Raw genomic sequence first — 12,781 nt, 5'->3', positions numbered from 1 at the left:
AGTTTTGAAAATTTGAACATCAAATTAAAAAAAAAACTAAAAACAAAAAAAGTATTTTATGTTTTTGCAGGGGGGCAAACCCCCTAGCACCCCTCACACCCCAATATACCAACTCTGAGATTGCATTAGTGCGAGGAAAACAGTAAATTTCCTGTTCTGCACTGTACGGTGATCTCCATTCAGAAAGTTTGATGGTCTTTGCCCATATGATATTCAATGTTTTGAAACTTCGATCATCTGAAGTAGACCTACACATATATATATATATATATATATATATATATATATATATATATATATATATATCTACTTCAGAAGCTAGAGGTTTCAGAAACTCAAAATTCATATTATGGAAATGATGTGATTGAGCTTCCAAAAACTCAAAGCTTTTGAATGGAGATTGCAAAACAGTGAGGATCTGGGAATTTACCGTTTTCCCACTATAGTGCAATCTCAGAGTTGGTATATATAATTTGCAGGGGGTGTAGATTTTTGTTGCTTTTTGAGCTTCAAATTTTCAGAAACTCGATCGTATTGTCTTGACAATATAAATTTTGAGTTTGTGAAAACTCAAGCTTCTGACATATATATATATATATATATATATATATATATATATATATATATATATATATTTATTTTACATTTGTTTACTGGGAAAGTCCAACTGGACATGGATCCCATTTTCAGTGGAGGCCCAGGAAGAATAGCTCCACAAAGATGTGTATAGCAAATACAGTAAATATAATACACATGTAAATAAAGTACAGTACAGAGTCAAAACGTTAACAAGGCCAAGAAAGGAGCAAAAAGTAAATATACTATAAGGAGCACAGTGTGTTACAATAAACAATACAGTTGAAGGAACATTTTGTTCAGTCATCTGGTTACACTCATCAGTGGCTAGAACAGTAAACACACATTGAGTAAGAGCATAGAAAGGAGTTGCTACAAGCTTTCATAGAAGGTTAAAGTATAATATGATACGGTATGATATCTGTCTATATCAACTATATATATGTATATATATATATATATATATATATATATATATATATATATATATATATATATATATATATAAAGTAGAAAGAGATTATGATAATACAGGGGAGAAATTCAAGAAACAAGGCGATGGTGTGATGTTGGATGCAGAACCTTAAGGAGAATAACAATAACCATACAGAATATTATATTCATAAAGTAGCAGAAAGTATTCTAAGACCTAAGCACACATGAGAATGGAGAAAGGAGATTTTAATGACATGAAACTCCCAGATATGCTCAGAACTAGTTCAAAATGATGTGAAGATTACTGACCCCAAACATCTCCAACGCCCAAGTGAGAACTGCTCTCCAAAGCAAAAACACAGCATCCATGGGACCTGATGGTGTCCCCGAATTAAACCCACAGCTAGGACAGCTGTTTAATCATAGTCTTAATGGAGAGGATCAAGGAATTTGCAGACTTTGGATCCATCCCAGTTTGGCTTTGTCAAAGGCAGATCATGCTTCTAAAACTGGTTGACTTTTTTCAAACACCAACCAAATTGATTGAGGGCCTGTCACAAGTGGTGTACCGATAACTATCCACTGAGTACAGAAGAATTTATCAGGACCCTGGGGACCCAGGTTGATAGTAGTCTGTCATTCACCCCCCATAGCTAAAGTAGTTTAGGGTATCTGACCCGACACTTGCACCCGCAGCTGAAAGTTCCTCACCAAAAGGATAAAGGGTCTCAAACATCTGTCCTATGCTGCCCGACTGAAAGAACTCAGCTCATCTTCAGTCGCACAGCTTGCTCAGAGGTGGACCGAGGGATAGATTCATCACCCAAAGACTCTATGCTGTGGAATAATAAAAATATGATATGAGCAGGGCAGCACCTCGCTGGCCTTGTTCAGAGAAATCTTGACCAATGGATGATTACCTCAGTGTCACTGCTCAACAGAGGCACAGCAAAATAATGCAGATAGCCTAGTATGAACCTATGAACCTATGATGACTCCATCCAATTAGGGGTACAGAAAATTGGGAAGAGAGGACTGGAATTTATTGGAGAAAACTGCAAAGGAACCAAGTTATTGGGAGGAAATAACTAGAGATAGAAACGTAATAGAATGGGAAGAGGCCAAGAAGATATTTGGACTGCAGGCTAGAGACTGTCTTCTCTAGCAGGGATTGATATCAGAGTATAGGCAAAGAGAAAGGGGGTCATATCCGATAGCCATGCCCGCAGACACCCAGTGTTGTGAGTGACTTTAAAGGGTCTACTTGCTGATATATTTTGTGGGCCCAGTATACAATTAAAGTCACGCAAGAGAATCAAGCACCCTTTTATGTAATTTTACATGTAGTGGAGGTGCTGAGTGAACATCTTTGTATCCATGGTAGGATAAAAAATGGATGAAAACTAGTGTAAAAAACAGACTGCAAAAGTTAAATATAATTCCTCCAACTTCTCCCCTGACTTAGCAAACTTATCCAGAAAAGAAAGACAATTAGAATTATTTTTCATTAACATAGCCACTCCCTTGCACTTGCCCAAAGAAGAAGAAGATGAAATAGCTAAACTGTAGCCACAGGAAGTCAATTTGATGTGTTTTGAGTGTAATGAATGTGTCTCCTAGAGCGTTAAAACATCAGGGGAATGATGTCAAATCCATGTGCACAGACAAGTTCATTTGACAGGTAAAGTAATTCCATTTACATTAATGTTAATTAACTTCAGAGCACCAAAATTTAATTAATCCAGCACATAACTTGTCAACTTCCCCTAGCTGCCACTGCATCACAAAAGTGTGAAACTATACCTGCCTTGCTGTTTACCACCATAGGAGCAAAAGATGACAGGAGTGTAGCAGTTAAAGAGGTTAGCTTGCTTGTGTAATAACTAAAAATAAGTAATAGCAGACAGTAAATACGAACAGATTTAATAACTAATAAACAGCCTATTATCAAAGTTTTCCAGCTGATTATCAAAAAAAACTGTCTGAAAGTAACATTATTCTAATATATTTCTGTACAACAGATGAGTATGCTTCCAAGATTATAGGAAAAAGTAAACTCCAAACTTCAAATCCCATGAACTAATGTTTGAGAAATTGAATAACCATGCCACGAAGAGCCTTTAGGACACAATCTTAGTGCCCCAGGATGTAGTCCTAATCCAGCATGAATACATGCACTGAGATAAGATGAGATGAAATCCTGTACTGCAGTTTCAAGATATCGGTAGGCATTAATACCTTCACCGTATCTGTTGAATACTTATCCACTGCATCAATGCCTTAAATAGATTTGTGCTTACATCAGGTAATGATTCCCTTAATATTTAAATCTACTGGTTCTGGAAGGGACTTAGACTGTTTAGGATCCAGAGATACAGGCACATTGCCATTGACAGCTACCCCTCTTTTTGAAGTCACTGGAATCCAGTCCATACCCTTCAGAATCATGATGCTTGCTTGTTCCTTTATATAATGAAATGCATCTTTGAAACCCTTGGACCGTTGGCAAACTGGATCTTTAAATGGACCAGGTACAGCAGTGTAAAGTTCAATCCTTTTTCTTTAATTGGCCTCAGTAGGGGATACCATATTCTGCACTTTGCCAGCACCTGTTTCAGATAATCATTATCATACCTCACCTTTCTGCCCAGACAGGTAATATCCTTCTTCTTCCAGACAGCTCTGAGGACCTCCTCCTTTTGTTTATATGAGATGAAGTGCACAATCATAGGTCTTGGCAGTGTGCCTGGTTGTGGAGTGGGGGGGAGTGACCAATGCGATCTTTACAGCAAAATGTGGTAGTAGTTTCAAGCCCCAGTGTGGCAGGGATCCAGGTCTACATGAAATGAAACATATCTTTTTAATCAGCTCCTTCTTGGATACCTAGGATCCAGATGTGATTTCTACGACACCTGTTTTCTTGGTCATCAGTGTGATCATTTAGCACCTGACTAAAGTCCAACAGAAAGAGAATATGTTGTTTCATCTCCTTTAGCCAAGCTGATAAGTACTGTGTGTTCTGCTCCAGAGCACTTGTATGCTCTGTTACCGCTTGGACCATGGATTTAATGTCCTTCTGCAATAAAATATGGAAAATATCCATGGAGCTATACTATTCTTAAATCTTAGTTGTCAGGTGTGTAATTTCTAATGCAGGTAACCAATGCAGCTGTTGCTGTGTAGCTGACATGACCAAAGCATCCTCTACAGCAACAGCTGGAAACATCATGGAGGATATGGGAGAACGCTGCACCTCCTGCTCAATGTCTTAGCTTTATGGTCAGAACTTATCAGGGAGGATGTCTCCTTCAGAATCAAAATCAACTCTGTAATCCCACTAAAACTAGTAACAGGAACTATGTCAAGGGAAATTACATTTTATTAAGTGACAGACTGTAAAAATTCAATGCCCCTCTAAACCCAGAGAACACAGCAGCCTATGCTGAATTGCATAACCATGTCAATAGCTACATAGAGGCTGCTGTATCTACCAGAAGTAAGCCCAGGGCTAGCCCTACAAACAAACCACCCTGGTGGCATCTCAAATTAAACATAATATACAACAAAAGGAAAAGATTATGGCAAAACCAGGAAGGCTAATTCCCATAAACATAGAAATGCTCTCATCACAGTAAATAGACAACTAAAGAGCTAATTAGGTCAAGCAAAGCCAACTCTGAGGTTAAGATAGCTCCCCATGTGAAAGATAACCATAAGGCTCTCTACAGCTATGTCAGGAACCTCAGGGGTAGCATACAGCAATGTGCTAAAGCCTGGTGATATAGCAAACCTGTTAGTGGACAAATTCAGTTCCAACTTTATCCCCCTCTCACCCCCAACTATCCCCATGAAAATACCCTCAAACATAATCCCTCCAGCTATAGCTAGGGAACATCTACTGGCTGTACACACTAAAGCCAAGAACACAACTTCAATGGACCCCAATAACATTCCAGGATGCCTCCTGAGCAGTCTAAAATATGACGACCCTTGGAGTTATTATTCAACTGTAGTCTTAAAACAGGTTTTGCATGAATGGAGGACTGCAATGGTCATTCCCCTTCATAAGGGAGGACCTTCTACAGATCCTGGAAATTACAGAGCCATTAGTCTGACTAGTCTTATTTGCAAAGCCATGGAAAGAATTATCATGAAAATTATCAACAAGGACATAAGAGACCTCTAGACAATAGATCCATCCCAGTTTGGCTTTGTCAAAGGAAGGTCATGCTTACTGAATCCGTGGAGTGTTTGAAAAGGTCACTAAGGCAATGGATGAGTAGAAAATGGTGCATACTGCCTACCTAGATCTGGCTAAAGTATTTGATACAGTTTCCTACTCGGGTATAGTCAATAAACTATGGAGCTAGGTATAAATCCCTTTATAACATGCTGGATAGCTAGCTGACTCACTGATAGGACCCAGGAGGTTAGAATCAGTGAGGCAACCTCTACAAAGAGGCAGGTCACCAGTGGTGTCCCCCAGGGATCTGTGCTGGGCCCACTCCTCTTTGGCATCTACTTCTCAGATATCAAAGCCAATCTCAAAGGCCTTTGGATGACCATGTTCACAGATGATTGCAAACTGGGAGCAGTCCCTTAACCCCCCCCCCCCCAAGATGAGAACACCCTTCTGGAAGATCTAATACAAACAAATGCTTGGTGCTAAAACCATGTCTACAAACTCAATACTGAGAAATGCATTATAGAATCCTTTGGGAAGTTTACCACCTCAGGTAACTAAGCCATCAATAAAACACCCATAAAAGTTGATTCAGTTGATTAACTAGTCAGGGATTTGGTTATTCATGTAGATAGTAACCTAGTCTTTGACCAGCATGTGTCCAAGGTAGTAAGAAAATTCTTCTATGTTGCTCAATTTATAAGCAAGGACATGGCATCTAGGTCCAGAGAGTTCATCATGCAACTGTACTCAGCCCTCATCATACCCACCAAGTAGTATAATGCCCCCTTTGGTATGTACCTGACAAGACACATACAGCAACTGGAACAACCACTTATAAAAAGAATACAGGGAATAAACACAATAACCTACTCTGATCATCTCAAAGCCTGTCTCTTTACTCGGTATCCTATAAACTTCTGAGAAGTGATCTTTGCTGGCATTCAGGGGATCACTGGACCCTGTTTTGATGAACCTTTTGCACATCTGTAAAACAAACAGCATCAGAACTGCTAGATTAAAAGACCTAAATTTTGCTTGCGACATAAATAGGACATGTTGGACAGACAGATATGTTTCTCAGAGAACTCCCATTCTCTCAAACAGGCTCACCATCCATGTGAAGCTGAGTCCCTCCCTGTCTCTTTTTAAGTGCAATCTGGAGCAATGGATGGGTAACCTGAAATTCATCCCTGGTCTGGCTGCTATGTCTCTGATGAACAGAGGCTGTCAGTAAATCACCACCTACATAAATCAAATTTTTGGTCACATTTGGGTTGCACGGCTAAGCTTATAAGGGTCCTGGTGGTCGTTAGCCTAGTATATATCTATAAACCTAGTATGAACCTAAGCAGCCATGTCTCGTTGTTCAGCTGATGAAGCTTTCCAGAGCATTTCTAAATAGATTTCTACTTTAGCGAATGTTTCTTGGCAGCATATGGGTATTGTGGCTTGTAAGTAATAAAAATAAGTAGGTGCTATACTGAGTCGAGCTATAATGTCTCGGCGCTTATGTATTTCATGTAAGTGCACCGGATTTCTGAGAAAATTCAACTGCATACTTTGAAGCCACGACTGGAAGCTTGAGAAACACAACTTTATATGGAGAAAATAGAAACATTACATTGACAGAAAATATACGTCGGTAGTGCCAGTGACGGTAAAGACAATGCAAGGCATTTATTTGAGAAAATAATTAATAATGGAAACTAATACAAGTACTTTCAAGTACAGAAGTTGAATCATACTTAACAAAACTAAGAGAAGATTTGTTATCAGCAAGCAATTTATGTACTGCAGCTTTGTACGGTTCATCAACACGGCAACTGACTATTAAATCTAGGGGTGTGTCACAAATAGAAATTGAAAATGTGGGGTTTTAGAAGTTAGGATATGAGGAAATGTATCCTATCATAAAACAGTCTGCCATTGGAGATGGCATATAACTAAACATATCAAGTTGCAGTGCTTACTTTCTGTACCTGCTGTTATAGTCAGGTTTTTCTTATCCATTCTGTATATATATCATGAATCATGTTTGCCTTTCTGAACTTCATTACTGTCACTTTTCCACTTGCACATTCTCTCAGAATAACCCGCTTATGACATACCTGCAATTGTTTTGTTTACATCCGCACATCAGCTTTCACATGTAAACGTATTTGTTTATAGGAGAGTTAGGTAATCTTTACAGCACACTCACATAAATCCTGTTTATATCTACTGTCCTTTACTGCTGAGTTCATTGATACTGCTGTTGATCAAATGTAAGATCTTCTATTGAAAGTAATTGTTTATATTCATTTTCACAAGATCTCATTTGTGTGGCCATGAATTAGAAAGGCTGCATTTCATTTGTCTGCAGACATAAGGTCAATAGTCTGGAAATGCTGTATCAGTAAAAGTAGCGAGTGCAGAGCCTTTGGGAGAGAATATACAGTTTTCCCTGAGGGTGTGTGATGTAGGAGTTAACATATTTAAGTAATATGGTTCTAAAGGGTAAAGTCTTTCATATCGAGCACTGTAGGACTGACAACTGCAAAAATGCTTTTATTTTAGGTTTTAACAAGTCACAGTTTCTAATTTGCCTTTGAAATGTAACCTCCAGATTTGCAAGGTCCAGAACCAAACCAATTTGTATTGCATATGCAGCATAAAAATCTCTGTGTTACTATAGGTGTACCTCCTTATCCAAGCTTTCATTTTTCAGCTGGGGCAGACAGCTTTGCCATGCACTCCAAAATACGTTCATGTTTTACAATTATTCTGAAATATATTGTACTGTTATAAATGACTTGCAATTTATATGTTTCTGTAATACAGCTACAATTACTCTGAATATTTTCACCAATTGTTTTTTACAACAGACCCCGCAGTAACGATTCATTTTACACCTACTATGCATAATGATAATGGAATGTTTTTAACTTCTTTAATGTCATTGTCACTGAAATAAAAGTAGACTCTTTGAGCAAATCTTGTCCATGTTTCATTGGTAGTATCAATCACATTAATAAGTGCATATTACTCAAATCATTTACAAAATATCCATCCTCAGCCACATTGTTACAGGAGGTTTGCTACCGCATCCAAGAGTGTATGTAAGCATTTATTCCTACACCATGTGAAATAAATGGCCCTTGTACTCGTATGCAGCCTTATAGCATTAACTGCCAGGTCAGAATACTTGAAGATTCATATGTTGTCCCCATAAAAAGGCAGCAGTTATTTTGAATATTGTTATACAATGGTGTCTTCAAAGAAACTGTGTCCTTCATATATGCACTTGTAAGGTCTTTTCATGAACTGATACTTTAAATGCTCCTTTTGCATCAGTTCAAATAACCACAAACAACATGACAAGTATGTATACATCTCCAACACCATCCCTGGCCTATTCAGGGTTACATGACAGCTGAAGACAGACCCAGAAAACAAAAACTATAAGAAAGAGAATAATCTATGAGTAAAGTCTATTTTAATTCATAATACTAATTGCCCCTTCTTATTTTCTTAATTAGCATCAAGTAGAATGAATTGTTTCCCACAAATTTATGTTTGGTAATAAACCATATGTTGTCTTCCTCAAATTATGTGCCCATACAATGAAAAAAAAAAGAAGAAAAGAAATGAGAAACTTATTTTTATGCTGACAACAATTCAATTTCATGAAAAGCCATTTACATATCTTTAAGGTTTCTTCCCCAGCAATGTGCAGGAATGGAGCACATCATAGGTTTTCAGGCTTCTCAGCTATTTCACTCACACTGAAGAATAAACAGAAGTATATAGCTTCTGCTAAACTGTGCAGTTACAGAATTCCTTATGGTTGCATTGCTTCACTGAGAAATATGTTTCTGTACTTCAAGACATGTTCATTTTTTTTCACTTCTGCAGGCATGTTTGTCCATTTTTAGAAATAATTATTAATTTCTAATACCACATTATGTATTTGTGTTTTTGACAAGTTGGAAATTAAACAAAGCAGAGACATCATGGATGTGGTCTCATCGCCATCTGTTTTCAGAGTGAATGTTCCAGAAGAAATGCGTACTATGTGACATAACTTCCTGCAGGTACATTAGAATTTAAAGATAAAAGCTTCATATCTAATAGGGAGAAGAAGCCATTGGCCACAACTCAAGAGGGGAGTCAGGATAGGCCTGAAGAAATAATACTACATAGAGTGAGTGGCAGGGATGCGAAATATACTACTATCACACTGGAGCACTATAAGCCATCTGAAACTTCTTGGAGAATAGCAAGCACAGAATTTAATAAGCGAAGGAAAAGGCAGCACATATATAATCTTGACCTTTTAACTTAAAACATGCAAGGTGATAATTTAATTATTTATTTTTTATTTTAAGAATACCTACACAGAATTATAAACTTTTGAAATATATATTATTGCAGGTTTTAAGTTAAAAAAGCATCTGTTTTGTGTTTTAAAACAGATTTTGTTGTGTAAAATATTTGTTTTAAAATATAAATTATTGCAGGTTTTAAGTTAAAAGGCCAAGATTATATATGTGCTGCCTTTTCCTTCGCTTATTAAATTCTGTGCTTGTAAGTTGTTGACAGCCATGTTGTTGGTATCCTCAACCCCCAAAAAGTAAAACAAAAATCCAAATCAGCCATACTGCCACAGTAAACTTTTTTTCTAATTTGTGAACAAGAAGGTAATAACAGAAAAGATAAGGAAAGTGCGTTGAATTACTCACTGAAAATACCCTCTCTGGGTGCCCTTTGGCCTTCATGTTAGTGTCATGGACTCGCTTCAGGACCATCCAAGCCTCATCATGTTTTCCATTCTACAGGAAAAAAGACAGTAACAATTAGTGGGACAAGAAAAGGATAAATTTAATCTATCATCAGTTGGCAGCAGTAGCAAAGTTAATAATTAAAGCATTAATCTTCATTACTCACCTTGATTTAAAATTACAAGAATCAGAACAAAGTAAAAACAACCTATAAACATTTTTTACTCCAGAAAATGAAGTAAAATAAACCACTTATAAGGATCCTGCATGTTTATTTTTTTCATTTGATTTCTTTTATTGCTTATTTGATAACCAGTCTAGCCCACCTTAGACCATCATATTACTCATTTCATGAATTATACAGTAACAGTAAAGTGAATCGAATACTGGGAGAATTATGGCTTTTTGTTTAGTAATGGAACCAAAATATCTTAAGAAATACTGGAAAAAATTACAGCACTTGTGTACTAATGTGCAACTTATATTTCCTACTGGCAAAAATGCCAAAAGCTTTATTGATTATTGAAGTACTACTTGCTCATACCCTATAGAGTATGCTGACTGTCTGGGGTGCAGTTTGAAGCTGAATAACGGGCTGCCTTACCACACATAATGCACTACAGCAAGCAGAAATACGATATACCATCATATAATGCCACACCAGATCAACAAAATACACTATGGGTATGAGGCCTAACAGAGGCCAGATGTAGCCAAGAGTACACCAAGGTGAAACTGGAGATAACGGGGATGGAACCTGTACAGTCCTAGTCATGACATTGCATATATAATAGTATAGTTTGCTGCTCAGCCAGTGGGCACAGAATATACATGACCTGACAGGGCAGCTACAGATTTTGGTGCATTAGTGACTTTGTGTGTATCTTGAAAGAATCATGTCATTCTCCTTATTCACCACTCTACTAAGGGATAGCAGCACAGAGACATGTATGTATGGTGTCACTCTGCAACAACAATAACGTAACAGCCCCAACATACAAATATAGAACACTTACTATATGCTCACAAATTTGGGATATGTATGGCATATTACTCATTCACTATTGATGACAAGAAGTGTCATCTGTATGGATCTGCAGTGCACAGGATGAGCATAGGGTTGGCAACATGCGTGGAAGTACGCAATGCAGTACAATTGCCTGGTACGCATCAGTTATATGATATGTGTGGCCAGTACAGTATTTTATCCTTTCTTGCCCAATACTGTTGAAGGGAACTGCATGAACAAATAAATGACCCTATCATAATGATCCTATTTGTTAACCACACAGGCACAGTAGAAACATAATCTATTTTCAAGGGTAATGTCTGGCTAACAGACTTGCTCAAGGTCATACAATAGGCAAATGAGGGCAGAGGGAATCAAACACTGTACCACAGGAACTACAGCTTGCAACCTTAACCTCTGTGCCAACTAAAAGGTTTGTGCTTTTCCACCTATCTACGTGTAAGTATGTATGTGCCTATGTCTGCATGAAAGTGTGCATGCATGTGTGTTTGTGTCAGTATGTGCGTGTGTATATGTGTGAATGAGTGTCTATAGACATTAGTAAATACTTAGCATATTTTTGATGTAAACTACTTCTTCCAGTATCAAATATACATCCTCCATGAACTTTGAAACATTAGGTGGGAAACACAAAATAAATGCAAAATAACTTCACAGATCATTTTCTAAACATAATAATGCACTCCAGAGTGGGCTTTACAGGAAAACAACCATAAAGCACCCATGGATGGTTCATTATATAAAAATATTCCAATCATATAACGATTTCTGTCTAAATAACTTTCTCTTCAGTTTCAGTAGGGCAAATCAAAGATGTGGATAATGGAGATAACTGATACAATCTGCTGTTTTACTATATACACAGTTCCAGTTAACAACCAGAAAGTTGGCTGAATTGTCCATAATAACACTACAGTAAATTAACACAGGAAGAGACAATGTTTGTGTTAACATGACTCCTGAATCTGCAGAATGAAATGCTTTGATCTTGTAGAGTTTGCCAAGTTTACAAGTGGTTTCTTTAAATATGTAGTATATTCTTGTCCTCCAGCCAGTCAGAAGCTTTGACTACATTCCAAGCATATGCAAATAAGCTGAGACTTGGCCTCTTGCCTGGAGTAGATCTTTGCAGCAGAACCCTACAGAAGTATAGGCATAATGTCCTACTTCTCAATATATATTGCCAAGAAGTGATATGGCAGTTACAAATACAGAAAACCATCACCAATACAATCAATCCAGGACTTAGGTCTCATTTATATATTTATTTAGTAACTATGCAAATGGGGTGGTCTGTGGACCCTTTTCATCCACAGCCATAGGGACATAGGCATGCAAACATAATATAAGCAATTTCACACATAAGGATTTATGCATATCAACAATTGTTTAGAAATATAATTTTGGGACATGCTGTAATTAGTCACAATTTATTTTTATTAATTTTAATTTGTGAAGTGTTTTCACAGTTTTAAAGCAGAGAGGTCCTTTAAATAAAAACACCGGTTGAAATGCCATAATCAAGTCAGTGCAGCTTGCTATGTAACTGACTGTGATGATGTAGGCTCGTTCATATTCAGCTCTCGATAGTGCCCTTTGCACGGCTCTAGGTCAATATACAGTATTATGTATTCATGCTTTCTTTTGTCAAGTCTGCATATATATAGATATATATATATATATATATATATATATATATATGTGTGTGTGTGTGTGTGTGTGTGTGTGTATATGGTTCCCCTTCACAAAGTTGAACATTCAGAAACTCGAAATGCATATGGCCGAAGCCATATG

The 12,781-nt window shown here is 37.3% G+C and overlaps 1 protein-coding gene across 1 annotated transcript in view; it reads right to left on the bottom strand.

Annotated features, from left to right (window-relative positions):
• SV2A (synaptic vesicle glycoprotein 2A) overlaps positions 1-12,781 on the bottom strand; it is a 1,331,300-nt gene that overhangs the window by 220,294 nt on the left and 1,098,225 nt on the right. The window contains exon 7 of the mRNA XM_044079906.1: positions 9,919-10,008. Coding sequence (XP_043935841.1) covers positions 9,919-10,008 — 90 coding nt within the window. The remainder of the gene's footprint in view (positions 1-9,918; positions 10,009-12,781) is intronic.

Source organism: Protopterus annectens, chromosome 8.part0 (genome assembly GCF_019279795.1).
Source record: "Protopterus annectens isolate FY-2018-M chromosome 8.part0, PAN1.0, whole genome shotgun sequence".
NCBI classification, from domain to species: Eukaryota; Metazoa; Chordata; order Ceratodontiformes; family Protopteridae; genus Protopterus; species Protopterus annectens.
This window is presented reverse-complemented; position numbering and strand designations above follow the sequence as displayed.